A 23,038-nucleotide genomic window follows, 5' to 3' on the forward strand; every position below is an offset into this window, starting at 1 on the left:
TCTTGCCTCAGCTCAAGCTATCAACTGCAGAGAAGTTTTGGAAATTGGGAATTGGGACTTGGGATAGGCAATTATTCCACTGTGCCAAGGACACTGCTCCTCTCAGACCACAACAGTAACAGTAACGTACACAAAGGAGTTGGTCCAAAAGTTATAGAATAGTAGTGTATTATATATCATTGTTTAATGCAAATTCAGTACATAAACGCAAAGTAATACAAATATGAGTCTATTTGAACCTCATTGTCTAAATGGATGTTTCTACACAACAATAATTTCATCAAATTTTGCAAAATTGGGCATCCACATCTTTTGTGTGTGTGAGTGTGTTTCATTTTTTATTTTTTTTTCTATAATTGTTGCTGACAAACTCATTTCTTCAGCATTTCAAGAAATTGAAGAAAATCTGTTGTATATATATTTTTGGGCGTTTTTCGTTATTCTGGGTGGTGGGGCATTCAATTCGTGTAATCATCACCACATTGAAGATGAGGATGTGACAATACATAGTCAATCCATCCATCAATCCATCCGTCAGTGCTGTTCTGTCTTTCATCTTTCGTATAATATATTCTGCCCTTTATTTATAGCCGCCTACGTAAGACAGAGGAGGGATGAATTCACTTGGTGTTAGTCCTGTCTGTATCTGCATGTGGCCATCCCCATCAAGCAAAGCCAAAGCAGTGCTCCCCAACGGTGAAACTGAAACTGCTGTTTTAATAGCTGTGTGTGTGCTCGGACACGGTACAATAAGCAAATATGAATATCCACAGGACTGGTAGGTGCATGTGGCTGTGAATAAAGACCTTCCTTCTACTTAGACAAAACGGTTCTCTTTGGTCTGCAAATTTTTGAAAGCTGTTTTCGAAAGTTGTGCTGTTGTCGAAATCTCACCCATCATTTCAAGTGTTTATAACTTCAAAAATTCTTCCAAGGGCAGTTAAAGAATGATGAGTTTAGGTTGAACATGACCTCTAGCCCATACATGCCATCTTGATCAAAAGCCATATGCAGCAGGCAAAATGATATTGGCAAACACTTGATGGATCCTATTTACTACGTAGAGTTAGTGGTTCAAAATTTAACACATCATGGTACTAACTCAAGGAATGAAAATGTGACCAAAACACCTACCAGAAATGGTTGCTGAGCTATAATATTAATGGCTTTCCTTTGGTGTGAGGTTCTTTTGCAGGACTCTGAGGTTTCAAAACTCTTGCGAGGGCAGCTCACACAGTTTTAATAACATCTGCTTTATAGCTCAAGTTCAATATTAGAAAACTTCAAAGGCAAACTGGCTAATCATCTACACAGCACAGGCAAATCAAGACGGAATATTGCAGACCCAATTAATGAGAGTCGTGCTTCCATGCAACCGCTATTGATGGACCACTGTTTTCTGTTCGAGTCAAGATTCTTCCTCCAACAAGTCGCTCCACTGCTTATTTAACCAGGATGTCTGAAGCTTTATGAGGCTATGCATACCAGGCCAAGGAGGCATAGGTAATAACGACAGGAAAGGGAAAAGAAATGCTTGGAGGGTTGTTAAACAACTTGCGCCCCTTCAACATTCATTGTAGGGTAAATAAACAAACACCATCAATAGAATTTCCGAACAATGAGAATACAACAATTGGTATATGGAGATTTAGAAGCAAAATTAATTTACACTAGGAGGGGAGAAAAGAAGTCAAACTGAAACCTACAACAATATCAAAAGAGGGGTACATCATGCCAAAGTTGAAGGCATCAACCAGTAGAATGTTTACTAACCCAAAATTTCCTATAATTCTCATCATCTCCTACCACCCTCTTCTAAGCCTAAAGGCCGCCTGTCCACAACCACCAAAAGGAGAAAAATGCAAGCGAAGGGTCTGTGACATGGTAATCTGCATTATACTTTATCTGGTGAGGAAGCTGAAGTTTGACCTTTATAGACTGCATACTCTCTAGTTGGGTGTTTCCTTACTCGGCAAATGTAACTTGTAACTAAAAGCACCGATCAACCCGGCAAACAAAAACGAAGAGAAGCAAAAGTACTAGACGTTGGCTTTTGAAACATTTTTACTCTTACGTGACCTCTTCCTTTTTCTATTCCTGCTTCTCACAGTTGTATCTCCATTCCCATTTTCCTGCACTCAACTCCATCTCATGAGAAAGAAAAACAGCAAGGGATCATTGAAACATCCAGAAGAGCATTTATTAACCACAATTAACTGCATAGATGTACAACCAGAAAAATGCAAAACACAATAATACTGAACGCAATCCAAGAATTACAAGCAGAGAATACAGGTCAAGAATTCAGAAATGAAACCAACCTTTACTGAAGCAGCATTATTTGTATTATCACATGGTTTTTTCTTCTTACAGGACAGTGGGTTTGGACCCTGCAATGTACAAGGGAAGGGAGCTCAGAAAAGATATACTCAACAGAGATTCAAAAAATTGAAAAATTAGAGAAGCACATGCCAATCAAAAGTACTTGCAGCAATCACAACATGAAGGGGAAGCCAGATGATGGATTCTTACCTTAGCTCTCTTTCTCTTGAATTGAACTGTGTCCTTTAAATCTCTCTTTTTTCTAAAATTTGTTTGGATGGCCTGAACCGTGAGTGTACCATCATTCTTGTCTTCATTGGCATCAGAAGAATCCTTTGCTTCCTCAAAGGCTACATTCTTTTTCTTTACATTCAACAACTTGTATTCCAAGTCAGTCATATGTGAACGATCTTCCTCAGCAGATCTAACAAACTGGTGTTGAAAAGCTGACGGCTGTTCAAGAAATAAGGCATTCCGAAGGCCATAAATAAGAGGAACACCTGGTACCTGCATCAAGTAGACATTAAGGAAAATGAAAAGGTAGAAATAGATAAAATTTTGTTGAAGAGGTAAAATGCCTGCTACCTTATGCAAGTTCTAAAGAGAATATGTCTATTTTAGATTCTAAAAAGAGTGATCAACAGTTTGATACTTCTCCACTCTCCATTATATTGAGTAACACCTAAAAAGTTAGAAAGGTTAAGCCCCTTTCAGACATTAGGACCCAAAATCATCCACTTATTGGGAAGTCACAAACAAGGTTGATAAAGAATATGCAACACCTAAGCAAAGTGGAATACCAATCAACTGGGATTATTGATGATAGAGTCAGACAACTCATCAATTACTCACGGGAATATAACTAATTATATTCATGGCAACTATCAAACTAAGTCGGAGCCTGCCATTCCCATCATATTAACACCTTATACCTTGCCTATGAAAGTTAAGCAAACCAAAACCATATGCAACTACATGAGGCACATACTTGGACTTTAAAATGCAAAAAAAATCAGATAGCTGTCTAATGTTCAACCAACAGAGTTAGCATAAAGTGAGAGAGACTAGATGCTATGGTGTTGTGGAGAAGAAAACATTGAACAAACCTTTTGAAATTTCTTCCGCAATTCAGCATCCTGAGTAGCCACAAAGAAATGCTCAGAATTGTTTTCTCCAATAACATCAGTTATGCAACTGACAGCACTCTTCCGTTTCTCATGGTCACACCTGAATAAAAAGTTCATCAATGTTTCCTTACAGAAACAAACTAAAAAGAGAAAGATGATGCTACATGATCACCACCCATTTTTGTACAAACACTTTTTTTACAGATGTTTGGTTGTACAGGAGCCAATTAGAAAATCAAGTCAGTAGAACTCTGTATTTAAAAAACTTCCAAAACTCCTCAGAGAAGTAAGAGGTACGCAAGGAAAAGCAAACCTTGCGGTTAAAAGGTTACGAGCTGCATTAAGAGATTCAGCATAGGAGTCACCAAGGCTTCTCAACTCGCCAAGAACACATCTGAAACCAGGAGTGAAACCTTAAATGAGTAGTTAACAAAAAGGTTATGCTCATCAAACATCTAGCACATCATACAGAACCACATGTGAAAAGAACAACCTAGCATTGAAATCCTTTCATTCAAGTGTAGCAAGATTAGGATAATCCAATATTTAGTTCACAAAGTGCTCTGAGAAAGAATTATTGCATTTAACTTCCATTGAAAGGGAAAAGAATAAATCAAACTTAGGATAAAAGTCACTATTTGCACAGACACAACTTGTTTTGTTGTAGGCATCCGACCACTACCACCACAGTGATGGACTTCATCACCACCTAGATCCATATCTACAATACAATCCCTTAAGGCCACTTGAGGAAGAAAATATATATCCTATACCACCTTTAATTTTGTACAAATTGACTGCCCTACAAGAGTACCAACCAAATGCCTATAATCTGTACCACCATTGCATCATCCCGCCATTTTACCACTTCTCATGCCACCAGAATGCATACCAAAAATGGTAATGGAACTTCACTTTTGTGCCAAGACATCTTTAACTTGAATTTTCATTAAAAAAAAGGATTAACTTTCTATGCACGGACACTGTAGTGATTTTTTTTTTTTTTACACTAGCAGCCTTGAATGTATGCCACATGTACATTATTTGAATTTCAAATTTGAATTCACATTATGTGGCATGATCTAAACCTGCTTGTGTAAATAAATCTTTACACCAACAGTGTATGAAAATGTTATCTGAAAAAAAAAAATGCTATGGCAACCCCCTTGGCAGTTGTTATTATGGCCCAAGTCACAGATGCAACAGCACAAGTGTTAAGGATGCTTTAAATGCATTTTCACACAGTAGTACAATGAAACCATAAGCTAATGATTGCCTTCAGCAGGATGCATTTTTATCACCACAAGTTCAAGTTTCTGTACCATCACTATCAAGAGTACTTCTTTACTCTGCAAACTTCTATTTTGTCTGATAATCAGATTTCAGCACAAAGCCTCAGCTTTAATACCAGAACTGTTTTTTGCACAAATCCTATAAGTGTCTATGGTATCTACATATTACCAAAAGTTAGACTCTCCAAAGAATACGTTGTTACAAACTTCAAAAGGAAGTTTTCACTCTCTCCTTTTCTTCTTCTCCATGTCTCTTTATCTCATCTACATTTCACATGAAAACTCGGCCCTTTTTTGGTTTTAAAGATATCTCCTTTCGGGTCCCTCGCTAACTATAATCTATTCTGATGTAATTTAGTTACAACCAAAACTCACAACAAAACAATTTGTGAATTTCTTCAGCTTACAATTTCTTTTAGCCGCTTACCTTAACAGGGGGAAAAAAATACATAAGAAGCCATGGCCTGGAACACAGTTTTGAAAGTATTACCAGAAAATTAAAAAACTAACAATGCAAATCATCTGAAAGATTTTGTCTAAACATTTTCTGCAGCAAAAGGAAGCCATTAGACCTGGTAGTAAAAATCTTTACTGGGCCACCTAAAGCATTAGCCAACGCAATATCAGCAGGAGTGATCTTATTGAGAAGCAGGTGGTGCACAAAAGTTCCATCACACAGAACTTTAAAAGGCTCCCTGAAACCAAAGCAAGCTGTATAGAATCTGACAGCTTTTCGATGGCGTTTCTGCTTCTTTACTCTCATCTATCAACAACAAGAAAAATAATGAATCAACATGAGAACATTGATAACAAACAAGAAAATTGAAATCCATCCCAAATTGTGATTTTTCTGACTTAAGATTTGCAGTATATTTTCTTATGCACCAAAAAAGTTAGGTAAAATCCTAACACTTGACTTCTGCATTTCCTTATGAAAATGTCCTGTATGTCCATTTAATTAGTAACCAATAGAACTCGAGCTGAGGCATTGCGGTGGAATCAAGACTCACAGAAACAAGAGTAAAAATGGCAAGCAAATCTCTTATAGTGTTTGACATGCAGCAGTTTGAGTTAGAAGAAAAACTAATATTCCTCCATTGTTTCTTTTAGTGTATCGTGGGATCTAATTCCACTTCCTCCAGCACTCACTGGACTGACTCGAGGAAGAGTTAAAACTACTTAGCAGCCAGTCATTCATCTAAAGTGTTTCAAGGTTAAACTTCTACAACAAAAATGTCCATTATTTACGTTACCCAGCACAAAATCTAAGCTAATAGTCTTAGTTCCCTTGAATTAAATCCATTGACATACATACAACAGCATAACACACAATGCCCAAAAGAGATTATGTACATTGCCATTCAAAGTCAAAAAAATCCAACTAAGAAACAAAACTACCAGTCCTTGAGCCAGAATCGAAAAAAAAAAAAAGAAAAAAGAAAAACCGATGAACCGAAAAAGCTTAAAACTTTGTCCTAGTTTAACAACTATTCAGATGCAATTACATAGCACAACTAATTATGATTATTCAGCTAAAGAATTTTCCCATCTATTAAGCTGAGTGAAAGTATACACCATTAAACAACCCACCAACATGAAAATATTCTTCATTTACCACAAAAGAGAGACGGCAAAAAAGGAAAGTGGAATATGAATTCAAAAAATCATGAAACCTGAAGCAGGCAACTAGTATGGGAAATTTAATATACACTACTAAGTACTAACAGAAATATATAAAGATACCTGGAAATATTGCTATCTACGGACAGATAGATATGGGTCGCCACCATCAGGAAGACCAAAGAAGAAAGAAGAACAAAGGGGGAGGGTATTTGCTCTTTGCGACTTTTTGTCTGGGAGGTTTGGTCGAGGAAAATACTTAACGAATCAAAGGGGTTTTACGGCCGTTCGAGGTAGGGCTGCAAACGAGCCGAGTCGAGTCAAGTTTTGGACTTATCGAGCCAAGCTTGACTTAAAAATAGGTGGGCTCGAGTTCGAGCTCAAGCTCGACGAGCCTAGAGAAATTGAGCTCGAGCTCGGCTCGACTAAAAAAAGCTAGGATCGAGCTCGACTCAATAAGGCTCGCGAGTTGAAGCTCGATTTTTGGCTCGCGAGCAACTCGAATCGTGAGCTCGAATTTTTGACTCGTAAGCAGCTCACTAGCTCGAATTTTTGGAAATTTATCTAACAAAAACATCATTTTATCAACTTATTCCTAACCAAATTATGAGCATAATAATAGCCTACAATTCATGGCTACAATTGACCATAATTTTTCACGTGATCATAATCGAAAAAGACCTACAAATTTTTCACTAAATACAATCATAAATTTAGAAATCCATGCCACATAAAAATCTAGAATTTAAATGCCCAGCACTTCATACAAGTTCAACATTCTCGGTCACATAGTTCAACATCAGAAATAAGTAAATAAACCAAAAGCAGGCCAAGAACTTCTTACTACAGAAACATATTGAACTACAAAGTACAAACTAAGCACAATCATTGAAGCCACGAACTTCTTCTCTTCCTCTGATCAGAAACAGAAACATATTGAACCTGGACAAGTCATGATTAGACAGCCATCTCTTACTCTCAAAAATTCAATAAGTGCAAAATATCAACCCAAACATTCAATTCAAAACATTCTATCAAATTTTCCATATTAAATCATCCCAAGCAGCCAAATATCAGCCAAGAAAAAAAAGTGCAAAAACAGCCCCAAAAAAATAGCACTTAACTGGAAAAAAACAGCACTTAACTACAGCACTTAACATTGATCGACAATGCTCTCTTGGAAATAGATACTAGTACAATTTTTCTGGAAACCAATTCCCATTTGCCTTGACTTTATAATGAAAATAATGAAAATGCACTTAACTACAGAAACCAATAGAGAAATCCATATGAATTAGGTTGCAATAATGAAAATGCACTTTTATTTCCCTGAAGTTTACGAGAGACCCATTCACAGTAAATGGCAACAGGCCCCGGCTTTTTCATCAGGTTATACTACCGACAAGTCCAATCAAACCCAGAAGAACCTACAGGACCAATAAATAACCCAAAAAATTACATATACAGCAGGAAAAGAACTAAATGGCCTTCAAATAAGTAGATTAAGTTTGCAAATATATGTTCATGTACATATGTTAGTTCTCGAGTTTGCAAACAGATTTTGAACAAATACAACTGGAAATGACTGTGATTCTTTTTAAGCAATTTACACAAAACTGACTAGAAAACAAACTGAAAAAAAAATGATTAAAAGAATTCACAGGAAAAAAAAACTATGCTAGCAGAATATATAAACTGATTAAGCAAAACCGAGGGAAATAAGCAGCAACCGGGGGTAATCCTGCTCCAGAATATATAAACTATGCTAGCAGAATACATAATTCTGCTCCAGAACCCCCACTAAAACTAAAACCCATGCAACTGGAAAATCGTTTCCTGAGCAGGTAATCCAACCGAATTCAGTCATAATGCAATTTCTTAACTCAACCGGAGCATCCATTAGTTCAAATGATTCCAGAGAGAGAGAGAGAACAATAAAGTGAGGAATTTAAAAAAAAAAAAAGACTTCAATAAAGCGAGGCTCGAAGTCGAATTGCAGAAAATTAACTTTACAACGTAAAAGCTAAGACAAAGAAAGTGATTAACCTTGTCTGAGAATAAGTCGAATTGCAGGCGGGAAAGATGGAAGAGAAACGACTAGCTAGCTTCAGAGGAATTTGGTGGTAAACATGCTGGTGAGTTCCCCGAATATTTTAAGGAGTCATTCCTGCAAAAGCCAAAAAATTTGATAGAACACCTTCGGAGTCTGCTCCATATGAACCACACAAAAGTGAAGTAAAATCTCTACCATATAAGGATGACATGCATCTCAATTGTGTCAAGGTCAAGATTTCCAGTATATTGTTCATAAGGCCGACGAAATCAAGCAGTATATTTTCAAAATCCAGTGAAAATTCAACAAGATAACCTAGTAGTAGACAAAATTATAATTCAACATAATGATTTTCCGATTGCAGAGCTCAATAACAAGTATATCGACTTAAAGCTTGCAAAAAGAATTAATATTTCGAAGCACCGGTGACATATATATACAAGCATATTAAAGAAAACGGAAAAAATTTAAGCTTTACCTCAAGTGGAGTCCTATTGATGATTTCAGAGAGACCGATTACGTTTTCTTGCGGTGGAGCTGTCGGGAGGGAGGTGGTGGGAGTAACGGTGGTGGAAGCTTAGACAAAAGTGACGACCAGGGTGGGTTCAGTGATAGCGAAGGGCTTTACCCTAAGGCGCCTGTTTGTGAAAATGGATAATTTCATTTTCCTCCCCTGATGCATATATAATATCAATTGTATCCCTAATATCTTTTATTTATTACTTTTTTTATAAGGAACACATAAAAAGTGATTAATTTAAACTAGAATAAACCTTAGACTGTACAATGATTAGTGATAATTTATGAATTTATAATTTATAATAATTAATAATAAGTAATATTAGTTAGTAGTTACAATGAATTACAATGAATTTATAATTTACAATGGTTAATAATAAGTAATATTAGTTACAAACTTACAAATTACAATGATTAGTGATAAGTTATATTAGTTACAAACTTATAATTTATTTCAAATCAAAATAAAACTTATTTACTTACATATGTTATTGTGAAAGTCGATACACTAATACATTGATTTGCAATTCACATGCATTCACTTACACTGCTTAGTTGTCTAGTTTATACTTAAAGTTTTAAGATTAGTAAATAGATAATATGAATTTTAACTTATTTGATCACTTATACCTAGAATCCTTAGTTTATGATTTAAGGAATACATAAAAAGTGATTAATTTAAATTAGAATAAACCTTAGACTGTACAATGATTAGTGATAATTTATGAATTTATAATTTACAATGATTAATAATAAGTAATATTAGTTACAAACTTACAAATTACAATGATTAGTGATAAGTTATATTAGTTATAAACTTATAATTTATTTCAAATCAAAATAAAACTTATTTACTTACATATGTTATTGTGAAAGTCAATACACTAATACATTGATTTGCAATTCATATGCATTCACTTACACTGCTTAGTTGTCTTATCTATACTTAAAATCTTAAAATTAGTGAATAGATAATATGAATTTTTATGTTAAATATGTAATGTAAATTTAGAGCACACTAATATTTGCAAATTACAGATTACGCATTCAAATATTCAATAATTCAAACATGAATGATGTATCAAATTATCAATATCTAAATTCTAATTACTAATTATGTTTATTGTTTAATATTTAGTATTATACATATATGTATTAATTATCTAATTCTACTCATGTTACTCATGTATAAAATAATAAGTATTATAGTTATCTTAGATTGTTATGTATTACTATATATTTGTATTATTATAGTCATATAACAATTAACAAATACTAAAATAATATATTGTACATTATTATATATTATTATTATTATAAGTACATGATATACTAATTATTATTAATAGCATTTACCTATATAATATAATAATATATTAGTAGTATATACTAATAATAAATAGCATTTATCTATATATTATATAATTTTATATACCAATTTGGTATTCGAATGCGGTACCCTATTTCAATTACCGAATTTGAATGCGAAATCGGTTATTACCAAATTCATAATCTCATTACCTATTTTATACCATATTAGAATTCGATGAATTCGGTATGTACCGAATTTGTACCAAATTACCAAATACCCGATTTCAAATTACCGAATTGAATTTGAATTCGGTATGAATCAAATTTGATCACCCCTAGTTTGGACTCGAGAATTTGTACAACACTCAACTTAAAAATTTTATTGAGGTTTAATTATATTTATATAGTTGGAAATGGAGGTTAAGCTATGTTTTAGGCTTCATTCTTTGTTTGGATACCTTTTCTCTTTTCTTTTTCTATATTTTTTGTCTCTTACGTACTTCTTATTTTTATGCTTTCGTTTGAAAAAATTATTTGCAAGTGCATTCTTTGAAAAAAAAATTGCACTTAATTATCATATTTCTAACGATCTCAAGTACATTGCGTTAGAAAAAATTCTACACTAATATATTAAACAAATGATTAAAATAAATTTTAATCCAAACAAGATATTCTATAAAAACTATCATAGCACAATTTAGTAATATATGTTTTTCTTTCTACTTTTTTAAAATAATTTCTCTGTAAAATTTGACAACTTAATTAAATTTTTTTATTTTTCTTTGGTAATTAACTAGATCGAAAATTTCATGAAAAAAAAAAATTCTAGATTGAAATATATCACTTTTGAAACATCTGGGTTCCTTTGTTGGATGTACTAAGAATCAAGAAAAGACATCAAATGAGGCTGAAAAGCACCAATTTTTTGAGTTTGGTACTAAATTTGCAAATTTTCTTTTTCCATCGTGGATCCTTTGCTTTTGCCTCCAACCAAAAGAATGGTATTTTAAGAAAACCCGGCAGTTGGATGAAAGACGGAGAAAAACTGGAAATGGCTATCCTAAGATCACCTTGTCCGCTCAACTCAAAAGTCCACCCTGTCGTCACCACCACCACCGCCCTGATCGGCACCCATTGTCACCGCCAACTACCTCCACCATTTTTGTCACTGTCCATCTCTTCGAAACTTTATAACCACCAGCAAACACCACAACCAACCACAAAGGAATCAGCACCACAAAAAATAAGAATTGACAAGTCATTCCTAGATGTCTCTGAAGCCACTTCGGACACTGAGCTCTGGGCTGCAGCCTGTCTCCGCGTCCGAACTTTCTATGACTTCCAAGACCAGGACTTTGGCATTCAAGTGAGTCTGAGGATTCCAACCTCAAATCCCTTCACGTTGCCTTGATAAAAAAAAAAAGTTTCTTTTTTTTTTTTAACTCTAGATTCTTGTTCTTTGTTTATCTTAGTTTTTTGTGTGTGATTTAGTTGTTCTTGCTTAATTTCTTGTTAAGAGTGATAAGAAACTTATGGGATTTTTTAAAAATAGAAACTTGGCAACAGGGGAAGCGGATTGGTAATCAAGATGATTTATTGGCTGTATATGACCTCATGCTGATAGAGTAAGTTGGATTTGATTCAGATGAAAAGAAGCCATAGCTGAACTGTTTGATTCGAGTGCTTTGCCATGTATGTAATGCTTCTATTAAAATACATAATCTACAAGTGATGTGAAATGATTTTGATGACATTTAGACAGTACTATGTATGTGTAAAATGATCAATGTAATGCTGATAGTATGTTCTACTTGTCAAGTATTATTAGGATCATAAAAGGTACTTGGCCGAACATGAATACAAGGCGCTTAAGGAACGCATAGCAGGGACACGGTTGGGCTTTAAAAAGGTCTCTTGTATTAATGCTACATTACCATGGTCACAAGTAGCAACCATCTCAGATGATTTATGCAAGTCTTGCAAGGTAATTCTTGTTCTGTCTTGTTCCTAATACTCAATTTAAATACTGTCATCTCTAAATGGTATATTAGCAGTGCCAGTTTTATCCATGTGTATAAACATTTAATGGATTTGGAATGTTTTGTAATTGTCATTTTTTTGCTTGTACCTTTTTTTCTTTCTCCCATTCTCTTCTTTGTTTCATTAGTGGGGCTTTATCCCTCAGTTGTGATTAACTTGTAAACTTATGAGCTTTCGTTATTGTTGATTTCGTGGTTTGAATCTTGGAAGATCAGGGTTCAGTAGATATTACTTGCAAAATGAGTCGGCATCCTACTCTGTTAGTTTTAGACTGCAGGCTTATCTTGTATGGTCTGCTTTGTCTGTTAGAGTTCAGTAGATAGTTTCAAGTTCTGGTTCAAATGGTCTGTCACCATTGCTGTGTCACAATCTACTGGTTGTGTGAAGATTGGTATGACTGGTTTGCTGGCTGTGCACAAGATATTTTGAGTATGAGTTGATGCTTTTGATTGACGATGATAATTCTAATTTGTGGTCACAGTCCTTGCTAACACTAGACTGTTCAGTCTGTTCCCAAGTAGAAGAACATTGGGGAAGGCAATATATGGTTGACCAAGTGTTTATTCTTCAATTTGTTATTTCATTTTTCTGTTCCCTTCTATTGCACTGAAAGATTGACAGTGTCTCACTCAATCTGCACATTCAAATGCTGAGACATTATTGGCCACAGGATACCCCATCTAGTTTTAAATTTTAGCTCATACATTTTAAGAGAAGGAAGAAAAGGAAAGAAAAAAGGCAACAAGGCTTTCCTGTATATTATCTGATGATCATAAGTTCAGAAGGCTGTGCAAAATCTGCTCAAAAAGTTGGTATACATAATGTCATATGGTTGTGTAAGCATTCAGAATGGGGTAAAGGTGTCAGAATGTGAGCTGGACTTGGCTTACCAACAGTCCAATGGGCTAGTGTGCCTATGAATTTTTTATACATCCTTCAACTGGTTTTGTGAGAAATTTGTTTGTAATTTGAGTTTTCAAGCAACTATCTTTGCTAAACAGATTTCATAACGTCAAATCTTAAATTAGTTATCATTGAAGGCGGAATCATGTTTTGTCACATTCTGGATTCCGTGTTTATAGCTAAATTTGTGGTTAAGATCTTCTTTAATTTTGTATATTTTGCCATCTTTACGCTATAACTTAACGTGGTAGATGGAGGGGAAGTATTTTAATAAGAGAAATGTCAACGATCTGTTCTGTATTAAAGGGCACAAGTACTTTTACCTGTTTATAAAATTATGTTGTTGCTGTTTTCTGTTTTGGGATGAATGAATGGATTAGTGAGGAACCTTCAGATTCATGATGTTTGCTGCTCATTTTGGAATTAACTTGAATCTTTTTGAGAACATGCTGATGATGTTTAGTTCATTGCTTCATCACAAGGTTATGACCTATTTTTGTCTCCCTTTGTTTGCATAATTTTGCAGCGCATTTAGATGTTTTATGCTGTTGTGGTTTCGCAGTTTTCAAAAGGTCAAGAGGAACGAGTGGTTGTTGGTACCTTAGACCTTAACCAGTGTATCAGGCTTCCAGATGAAATAACAGGAATGAAGCCAAAGGTAATTATTACACTAGTTTCGTGTTTGGGCAATGGTAAAGTCCACCAGCTAAGTCTCTTTGGAGATATGGCTGAAATGTAAAGGCAAAGCAGTTAAGAATTTGACTCTATATCTTGACAGGGAATTGGAGCTGATTTTGCTAGGGCATACCTGACCAATGTATGTGTTGCCAAGGAACTACAAAGAAATGGCTTGGGTTATGATGTCATTGCAAAAGCAAAGATAGTTGCTAGAAATTGGGGTAACCTCTGTTTGTCTCCTATTGATTTATATTCCCTTGTCCTCAGTTTTGCATATAATGATTGGTTTCTTTCCATGGTCACCTTATCATTAAAGAGCTGAATACATACATACATACATACATACATATGTGAGATTGACTTACAGTTGTAATTTAAACCAGTAGATACAACCTATTCCAATATGTACATAAACTTCTATTCAAATGCAAGGAAGTAATTGATTATCAGAAAGCACTCTTGATTACAAGTGAGGATTTGACTGCGAAAAATATTGTTTACATCTGAATGAGTGCATCTTTCTCTTTTCTGGTACTTCTCGTATTAACATGATAAAGTAGTGCCCAAATGTAAGTATTGCTGTTTGTAAAGCTGTGCTCTGTGTGAATCTGCATGTGCATGGTTATTTCTATTAAAACAATAAAGTAACAAGTGTAAGTATTGCTGTTGGTAAAGCTGTTCTGTGTTTGAATATACGTGCATGGATGTTTGTATTTTGTCCACATTAGGTTCTTAAGAAACCACTTCCTGTCTAATTTCGTGATGTTACGTTTTATAGATTTAAGCTGATGTACTTCATTTGACTTCAAATAAACTGTCATACTTTTCAGGTATAAGTGATTTGTATGTCCATGTTGCCGTTGATAATGAGCCAGCAAAGAATCTATACCTCAAAAGTGGTTTTGTTCGGGAGAATGAGGAACCTGCATGGCAAGCAAGATTTCTTGATCGACCTAGAAGGCTTCTTCTGTGGATAGGTCTTCCAATCACGTTTGAGTTGTAATGCTATCATTGTTCCTATACCTTTCCCTCTTCTTCTCCAACTCCGTGTACCATAATAGTCGTATACTAGCGGAGCTCTGTGACCCATAATTTGCTACGTAGCGATTCTTTCCCCCTTATTTCGGGGTACAACAGGAGGGCAACGGAATGTGATTGGTTTAATTTGTACATGTACTATGCTCAATTTGAATGTAACTCAAGATGTCAATTCTTTCTGTCGCTTGTTGAATGGTCAAAAAGAAAAGAAGATAATAGTTCCTGCAATGATTCTCAACTTGCCTTCTCACATTACATTCCTAGCTGGAAATGCCTGCAGGTTATTCAATCGTTAGGCATCAGTCTGTGAAAGTATGCCGTTGACATTACTGGAACCTTGTCTATGCATTTGGAAGGCAAGAAAACCCCACAATAGCAAACTGATCCAGTTCTTTACTGAAGAAAAAGACGAGATTGTGATTGCATTTCGGGACTATGAGATGATGCATTTTGGACTGCATATCACTTGGCTAGTATTGAATATCCAGCGTGCAAAGCCAACTTCTCAATGGTAGTTGGGACCATAACTGTGAATGCTCATGAAAATACTTCTTTCTGCAATGCGCCAGAATGCAACATGTAACCCAACACAAGTAATTCCTAGTCATTTTCGTCTAGTCGACTCCCACTTCAAAAGCTGCCGTTTCCTGATGACATGAACATTGGCGACAAAACAGAACAGAAAAGCTCTTATTAAATGACCTCATTTCTAAAGGATTTTTTGAACAAACTAGCCTGTTCAACTCGTGTGCCTTTTAATCTGATAATGTAAAAGTCCATACATGTCTTTCTAGTGACGGAGTCAGGATTTTTTTTCTTAGGGGGTCAAAATTTTTTCTAACCAAATTATCTTAATATGTTATATTCAAAATAATTTCCATCAATTTAAATATATGACATCTTAAAATATCAAATATTAACTTTTATTATAAAGGAATGTCTATTTCCTAAATATGCAGAATAGTCATAACGAAAATTAAGACAAGAAATAACCTCTGATTAAATATTTTATAACATCACAAATCAATTGCACATTATGAGAAGATACTCCAATATGTTACTTGTGCAAAAACAAAATATAACTATTTTCATTTTAAAGAAGGATAAAAGTTATGTTAACATACCTTGAAATTCCAATCTCTTTTCTTAAAAGTAAATTGAGCTTTATGCTCTTTTATAAAATTAAGTTTATCTATGATTGAATTAGTGCTAAATTCTCTAGCAATTTTCTTTTTTATGTACACATTTAGGCAATCAATCAAAAAATTATCTTCTATCTTATTTTGGAGTTTCGTTTTGATTATCTTCATAATTGAAAAAATAATATATCATATTGGGTCAATTTACTATGGATCATCAAATTATATGTTCAATTTTTTGAAAGTTAAATAATTAGCACAATAAAAATAAATAACTTGTTTTGAAGAAAAAATTAATTCAAAGGTTGCTAATTCATATATATATAAACTCTCATAATATAAACTAAAATTGTCAAAAATTAGGGAGGCCAACTTTATCTTGTTCATATATTTTCACACTATAAATTAAAATTTTTCAAACTTAGGGCACCATGCCCCCTTGGCCCTTCAATCACTTTTTTGCCACATATATTATTTCCGATAAGGTGTTGGAAAATTTTTCTAAACTCTCTCCAGAGTGATTTGACGAAACAACGCAATCATGCAAATTCATGAAAGGTAAAATTTTGAGCACAATAGGCTTTGGTTTATATATTAGGACCCATATGAGATTTTACGAAAATCTGACGGTCTATTTTATCAATTTGCCATTGTGGAATATTGAATTAACTCCAGACCCCAAAGTTTAGCATATTCCAACTCTTCATCCACCCTGCCTATGGTACTAACTGAAACAACAAACCCCTCAAAATCTCACATTCAATTCTCCCTTTTCGAATTCTCCTGCTAAAACCGTCGCATGTCCACCATTTGGTAATATCAACATATTTTAGAAGTCCAAATTCAACAAATTATTAGTGATGAAACTAAGAAAGAACACGCCTATTACTACTAATTCACGAACAAACAACAGTACCCAAAATCTGAGTCTTTCTCAAGATGGCAATGAGAAGAAGAAAACCCACATCCCAAAATCGAGATTTTCACTCAATAAGGTATTTTTAGCATGTCTGGTTACAAGAGTAGTCAATGCTTTATTGATACAGACATATTTCAACCCGGATGAACATTGGCAAGCTCTTGAAGTTGCTCATAAGCTCACTTTTGGGTAATGCTTCAAGTTTTAGCTTTTGACTATCGAAATTGTATTCGTTTTTGTTTTTCTTACTTATGTTACTTTTTATTTTGTTTCATATCATTGTGTGAAGGTTTTCTCATTGATTTGAATGACTCCAGATATGGGCATTTGACATGGGAGTGGAATAGGGGTATCAGAAGTTATCTGCATCCTTCAATATTTGCTCTTCTTTATAAAGTTCTCGCTTTTTTGCATCTTGACACCCCCTGGTTCATGGTAACTACTTTTTTTTTTTTTCTTTTCTATGATTTATAATGCATGATTTATTATAGCTTTTTTTTTGGGCTTTAGCTCTTTTTTTAAATCATTTTTTTATAATTGGAAAATGGAATCTAATACGTACCTTGAAGGATTAAAGTGTGTACACCATTTAGGTCGATTAATGACGTTATTCTTCCCACTTTTGGTTGAAATGTGAGCTAGTCCATTTCAATTTTGTGGTTAAATTGCATGATGAGGGGAGTTCCTAGATATGCCGTTTCCTTGTTGAAAATCCCTTTTCCGATGAACTAGTGGGATTCAGCCTCAAGAAGGGCTGATAATAATTGATCAACTATTCTAGAATGCAAACTACTTCTCTGCAGAGTTAGATAAATTCATTTACGAGTTATCGAATACACAGTAGAAACTTTCAGATTTTGAATTGGAAATTTAGGTTGCTTTTCAGCCGTGCAAATGATTGGGGTGCATTTTAAGTGCAATCCCTATGGGATATGAAGGTTAGGCATGCACATACTTGATTGTCAAAATTGTAATGTGCATTTCCAGTGTGTGAAGTTTAGAATTTAGACCTATGATTTTCCAGAAAACAATGGAACTTACAACATATTAAGTTGCTTTTTGTGTATATTTCTGTTTCTGAGTATTCCTAAAACAGCATGACAAGTTTGAATAAAGTTTGCTGTCCCTGAAAGGCTGAAACTATCTTCCTTTCTCTGTTCCAATTACTTGGGATAAGTTTGACTGTTAATGGAGGTTATGCTTCATATAGAGTTAGATTACATTAGAATGTATAAAATTTCTGGTAAAGAAGTTATATTGCACGTTATATGAAGATATTGCATTATTTCGTAATTTGCTTTGCTGTCAGTTTGTGACTTACTAGTGGTGAAGCCGCTGGATATATGATCATCATGCTCAATAGGAATCTCTCTGAGGTGGAACATTAAGATTAGCTTTGGACATGAAGTAGATTTCCTGTTGTTATACGTATCTGTTTTCTCAACCCGAGGCTATCCATGCTTTTGCGTTGAGACAATATGGATCAAGTAACTTTTTGTAAGAGTAGAAAGCATGCCTATTCTTGCCAAGGCCAAAAATAGTGGAATACTTGGACACAGGACTATATATCTTGTTTACATGTAGTTTCTGTTATAAACTTAGAGTTGTTAGAAGTTTTATGACATGAGCTCTTTGACATTAAGTTCACTTTGCATGGTTTCTTGAAAGTAATTAATTTAATTAGAATAGCAATGAATTTGGGTTGTAAGTATTCCCATAGTCGCGATACTCTTGGCATCGAAGTTCAAGATCAGTCTCAAAATGACCTTGCCTGTCCAATAATGTTTGATTCTCTCTTGGTGGATTTGGTTTCTGCAATGATCAACCTGTTAGTGAGTGCTTGCAGTTTGGCTGTTAGGCTTTTTGGTTGATTGATTCCTATCTCACATCCTACCTCTAGTCGCCTTAACTATCCTCATATCTTCAGCCATCCCTTGCCCCTCTCAAAAGAAATGTTGTACTTATAGAAACCGTTTTGCTGCTATGGTCCCAAACTTGTGTTGGCTCATGTTAATTTGGCTACAGAATCAATAATTGAGCTGACTCTGATAAAAATCTTGGCACTTGATGTCAACGGTATGTGCTTATAATTTGTTGATGACTGAAAAATTAGGAGAATAGTTGTGTTCCTTCCCTTTCTGTTGTCACTAATGAAGTCCACATTCAACAGATGAAGGCTCCTCGATTATTACAGTCTATATTTTCTGCCGTTGGTGACCTTTACTTGTACAAGCTCTCCAAGATTTTGTTTGGTGAACATGTTGCAAGATGGGCTGTATCCTTCTGTATGGACTTCAGAATTCTTTCTGTATTTGTTTTTTGTTCTCTGCTTTGTGAGCATTTTAAAAAGAAAAAAATTGATTTCTTAAGTTGCTATGCACTGTTGCCCACCTACCGACCCCTAATTGTAGAGAGCACCCCCAAAGGATCATAATCAGTTCAAATGTTGGCTATGTGGTACTTAATTCTACAGCAGCTCTTTGCACAGTTGGCAAATTGGTTCATATTTTTCTGCATCACACGCACGCTATCTAATACTTTGGAGACCGTTCTTACACTGGTGAGCCTTTATTACTGGCCCTGCATACGCACTTCTTCCGGCGAAGATCCCTTGGCACCAAGAAGCTGGGGGCTGGCTCTAGCTGCATTAGCATGTGCTATTCGCCCTACAAGTGCTATTATATGGATTTATGTTGGCCTTCTAGAGCTGTTCTCGACACTCCATAGAGTAAAATTCATTTTTGTGGAGGTGATTCCTATTGGGTACGTATTTTGCAACCTTTCTTTGATGGAATTTTTCCAATACTATCCATGCTGCTTGTTTTGGTAATCGTTATTAAATCTATAGACAAATTAAATTAAGTAGACAGGATAATGTGTACATGGAATTTTTTTTCCTTTTCGTGCTAGGTGTAGAACCTATTGTGTCCTAAAGTTGCCAACCTAGTGATTAGGTAGAAAGTCTCCTGGGAAGATCACTTCTATTGTCGCTGGTCAGATGGACTAATTGTTGCTTAAGAGTAGAACCAAGCTGGTTAGAGCATAGCTAAATCCTGGACCAAATTCTACCAGAGCTTGCCAAACTATGAGGGTTGGTTTAGAAATTGCAAAAGTGCTTTATCTTTGACAGAAAATACTGCAAGTAGATTTTTCTTTTGATCCTTGCAAATTATGACATGTTTTGTAATGTTCCACCAACGTATGGTTATTTCATAAATATGTTGTTATAGTCAGGAATTTTAGAGGCTGTGTGCGATCTTGCATGTTAATATTTCTTCTCATTGGCATTCTTTGGGAAATATTGCCTTGGCATCACTGAGACACTTGAAGAAAATTTTCCTCTGTTTATTTGTAAAAGACCTATGTGCCATTACTTGGAAGGCATTACACATGTTAACAAATGCATTGATAATTTCTATAATAGGTTTTGGCTGTAAAATTTCTACACAAGCTCGTGTAGCTCTGTGTGTATGTATACTCTCTGTGACTGGTTGGAGTCTGTGCATAGTTCATCTCTTCCGAATGGTAACCAGGAGTTCAACTATTAGAGATACGGTTGATATTTCAACTCACTATTTTCCACATTCAGGAGCAAATTGAGGCCCCGTAATTGACTAATTGTGAGCTGGTGACTATGTTCACTTGATGAATACATTTTGAGGGAAAGAGAGTCTAATAAATGGTATAGTTGTGGTTCATATCAAAGTGTGCACCGTTTGCTCTAGTGTTAGAAGTAGAAAGCGTATAAAATGACATTATATAAGCATGCATGATGATGACTACGAGGGACATGCTTGACATCCTACTGTATTAGCTGACATCCTACTGTATTAGCTGGACTTTTCAGAGTTCTACATATTTCTGTAGCTAAATGAGGAAAGTCCATGCAGCTGCCTTTTGGAAATATCCAGTATATGTTGTTTGTTCATTTCTATTATTTTAGTTTCTAACATATATGTTTCCCAAAAGTATGCAAGAATACTTCTTTTGTTTCATCTGTGCTTACTTAATAATACCTGGGATCAGGGGGTTGGTGCTTGGACTCACCTTTCTGTTGGATCGTATGATGTACGGCTCGTGGGTTTTTGTGCCTCTTAATTTTCTTAAGTTCAATATTCTTTCTTCCGGTGGAGACTATTATGGAACTCATCCATGGCACTGGTACTTCACTCAGGGTTTCACAGTCATGGTTTTCACGTTCCTACCATTTGTGGTAGCTGGCATTGTCATCTCTAAGGAATGGAAGCTGTCTGGGCTTATTGCCTGGGTAGTAGGGATTTACAGTATACTAGGTCACAAAGAATTCAGGTAAACGAATTCATATTTTGGTTACTATGTTTTTGTTGCTCAGTCAAAAAGCATTTTCATTTTTTAACCTGTTTGAATCATAGGTTTGTACTCCCTGTGCTTCCAATAGCTTTGATGTTCTCTGCTGTGGCATTGGCCAAATTGGGCAAGACTAATGTGTCATATGGCCAAAATAAAGCTTCCCAAAGTGCTGCTACAAGATCTTCTATAAAGACAAAACTAGCTGTACTTTTCCTTCTTGGTACCAATCTTCCAATGGCACTTTATATGAGCATGGTTCATCAGGTACATTCATTACTTACTCAGTACTTGCTCAGTTCAGCACTTATTATATGAGGAAAGAAAAAGGGTTATACTCCTTTTTTTGACTGTTGCTATTTTTCAAATAAGAATATATTCATAGTATATTGTGCAGGAAGAGTACTTTCTTGCTATTATCTTACTTTCAATCATGTATCATAGCGAGGATCTGAGGATGTGATGTACTATCTTTCGAGAGAGGCTGTCAATGGAGAAATCACAAGTGTTCTTTTCCTGACACCCTGCCATGCTACACCATACTACTCAACCCTACACCATGACATTCCCATGCGTTTCTTGGATTGCACGCCAAGGTACTATGTGATGCATGGCTAATACTACTGAAAACTCCTTGATTTTCTTTGTATAGGCTTAATTTACTCTGAACATAAGTCCCTTATCTTACTTCTGAATTCTTTTTAACAGTGAGGAAAAAGGATATCTTGACGAGTCTGACAAATTCATGATGGATCCAGTTGGTTTCACTTCAGAATTTGCAAAGAATTGGTCCATACCAAGTCACATCATCCTATTCGATTCACAGGAAAAGCTATTAAAGGAGTTTCTAGCTTCACATCAATTTCATGAGGTCAGGATTTTTGCCTTTTCATATCCTCGTGCGACGAGTTTAAGCTTGTGATTTTTCTTTTATGATGCATTTAGCTTTCTTGGCTCACCTTAATATTTTGTTTGCAGATAAAAAGGTTCTTCCACGCTCACTTCAAGGTCGATAGGGATCTTCAGGCATCCGTTGTTTTATATGCTTTTAGAGGCCACTGATTTTGTAGATTTTGTACCCCACTAAATTTGTAGGATGTTGCACCTCAACCTTATTGCGTGACGCCAACATTGTATTTACTTTTATTTTGTGCTTGTATTCTTCTTTTTGGGACGAAGAACTCCTAGTGTTCAGCTGTTGGAGAATTTAGGAGATTTTTTTTTTAACAATTTTCATTTCTTCAAGTAGGGTATCAGAGGAAAAACATGATATTTATGTCTTTTGTTTTGATTATGTACTACAGATCTTCATGGATTTAGATATCAGCTTATTATGTTCTGAACCCTGAGTTTTTGCCTCTTACCAAGTTCCAAACTGAAAACCCTGGGAGAGTCGGATACCGCCCGTGAAAATTTGGTCTGGACCACTGGTTATGGTATTTCCAGCCTATTTTTAGTATTGATCTGTTTCTAGAAAGATAAAAGAAGTAAAACAGGGTACAGTAAGAGTGAAGCATAACCGAGAAAATTTGATTACACATATTTGTGTAGTTTCCGGTTGCTCATTGATAATTGTTTAACTGACCAAAGTTGTATTCTGTAGCAGTTTTGCAAGTTCAGGATGATGGGATTGGGTTTTCATCCCTCAAGTAGCATGTAATGTTATTGGGATGGGCTTCGGGTTAATCATGGTTTTCTTTACATGGTATAGCTTCTAGGATGCTTAAACTAATAATGATACAAGCTGGAGC

General features: G+C 35.1%; 3 protein-coding genes and 1 non-coding gene across 8 annotated transcripts; 2 read left to right on the top strand and 2 right to left on the bottom strand.

Moving 5' to 3' along the window:
- Nucleotides 1–1,376: 1,376 nt before the first annotated feature.
- Nucleotides 1,377–9,031, bottom strand: LOC113697501 (rRNA-processing protein utp23-like). Of its 3 annotated transcripts, none has more exons than XM_027217149.2 (8): nt 8,893–9,031; nt 8,408–8,528; nt 5,314–5,504; nt 3,763–3,843; nt 3,429–3,549; nt 2,533–2,829; nt 2,322–2,390; nt 1,377–1,562 (listed from the first exon to the last, which is right to left on the bottom strand). In XM_027217149.2, exons 3-8 carry the CDS (start codon nt 5,502–5,504, stop codon nt 1,476–1,478), a joined length of 846 nt encoding a protein of 281 aa, XP_027072950.1. In that variant the 5' UTR covers nt 8,408–8,528; nt 8,893–9,031; the 3' UTR covers nt 1,377–1,475. The 3 variants fall into 3 exon arrangements, with proteins under 3 accessions (XP_027072950.1, XP_027072949.1, XP_071911362.1); XM_027217148.2 differs by lacking the exon at nt 1,377–1,562 and adding an exon at nt 1,575–2,132; XM_072055261.1 differs by lacking the exon at nt 1,377–1,562 and adding an exon at nt 1,868–2,148.
- On the bottom strand, nt 7,613–7,745 carry LOC113697651 (small nucleolar RNA snoR74). Its single transcript, XR_003449936.1, has one exon. It is a non-coding gene; the product is annotated as a small nucleolar RNA snoR74 (small nucleolar RNA).
- Nucleotides 9,032–11,189: 2,158 nt separating the features above from the next.
- Nucleotides 11,190–15,082, top strand: LOC113695119 (GCN5-related N-acetyltransferase 7, chloroplastic-like). The gene is made up of 5 exons (XM_027214096.2): nt 11,190–11,610; nt 12,073–12,228; nt 13,750–13,845; nt 13,966–14,086; nt 14,696–15,082. Exons 1-5 carry the CDS (start codon nt 11,272–11,274, stop codon nt 14,866–14,868), a joined length of 885 nt encoding a protein of 294 aa, XP_027069897.1. The 5' UTR covers nt 11,190–11,271; the 3' UTR covers nt 14,869–15,082.
- A 1,639-nt stretch (nt 15,083–16,721) lies between these two features.
- LOC113694914 (mannosyltransferase APTG1-like) lies at nt 16,722–22,630 on the top strand. 3 transcript variants are annotated; one of them, XM_027213834.2, is made up of 9 exons: nt 16,722–17,150; nt 17,279–17,396; nt 19,132–19,236; nt 19,438–19,724; nt 20,988–21,269; nt 21,353–21,554; nt 21,732–21,883; nt 21,996–22,158; nt 22,266–22,630. In XM_027213834.2, the coding sequence occupies exons 1-9, from the start codon at nt 16,903–16,905 to the stop codon at nt 22,347–22,349; spliced, it is 1,641 nt and encodes a 546-aa protein (XP_027069635.2). In that variant the 5' UTR covers nt 16,722–16,902; the 3' UTR covers nt 22,350–22,630. The 3 variants fall into 3 exon arrangements, with proteins under 3 accessions (XP_027069635.2, XP_027069636.2, XP_027069637.2); XM_027213835.2 differs by having other exon boundaries at nt 16,958–17,150; nt 17,251–17,396; XM_027213836.2 differs by lacking the exon at nt 17,279–17,396 and having other exon boundaries at nt 17,019–17,150.
- The last annotated feature ends 408 nt before the right edge of the window (nt 22,631–23,038 follow it).

The sequence above is a fragment of the Coffea arabica genome, chromosome 6e (genome assembly GCF_036785885.1).
Source record: "Coffea arabica cultivar ET-39 chromosome 6e, Coffea Arabica ET-39 HiFi, whole genome shotgun sequence".
Classification (NCBI taxonomy): domain Eukaryota; kingdom Viridiplantae; phylum Streptophyta; class Magnoliopsida; order Gentianales; family Rubiaceae; genus Coffea; species Coffea arabica.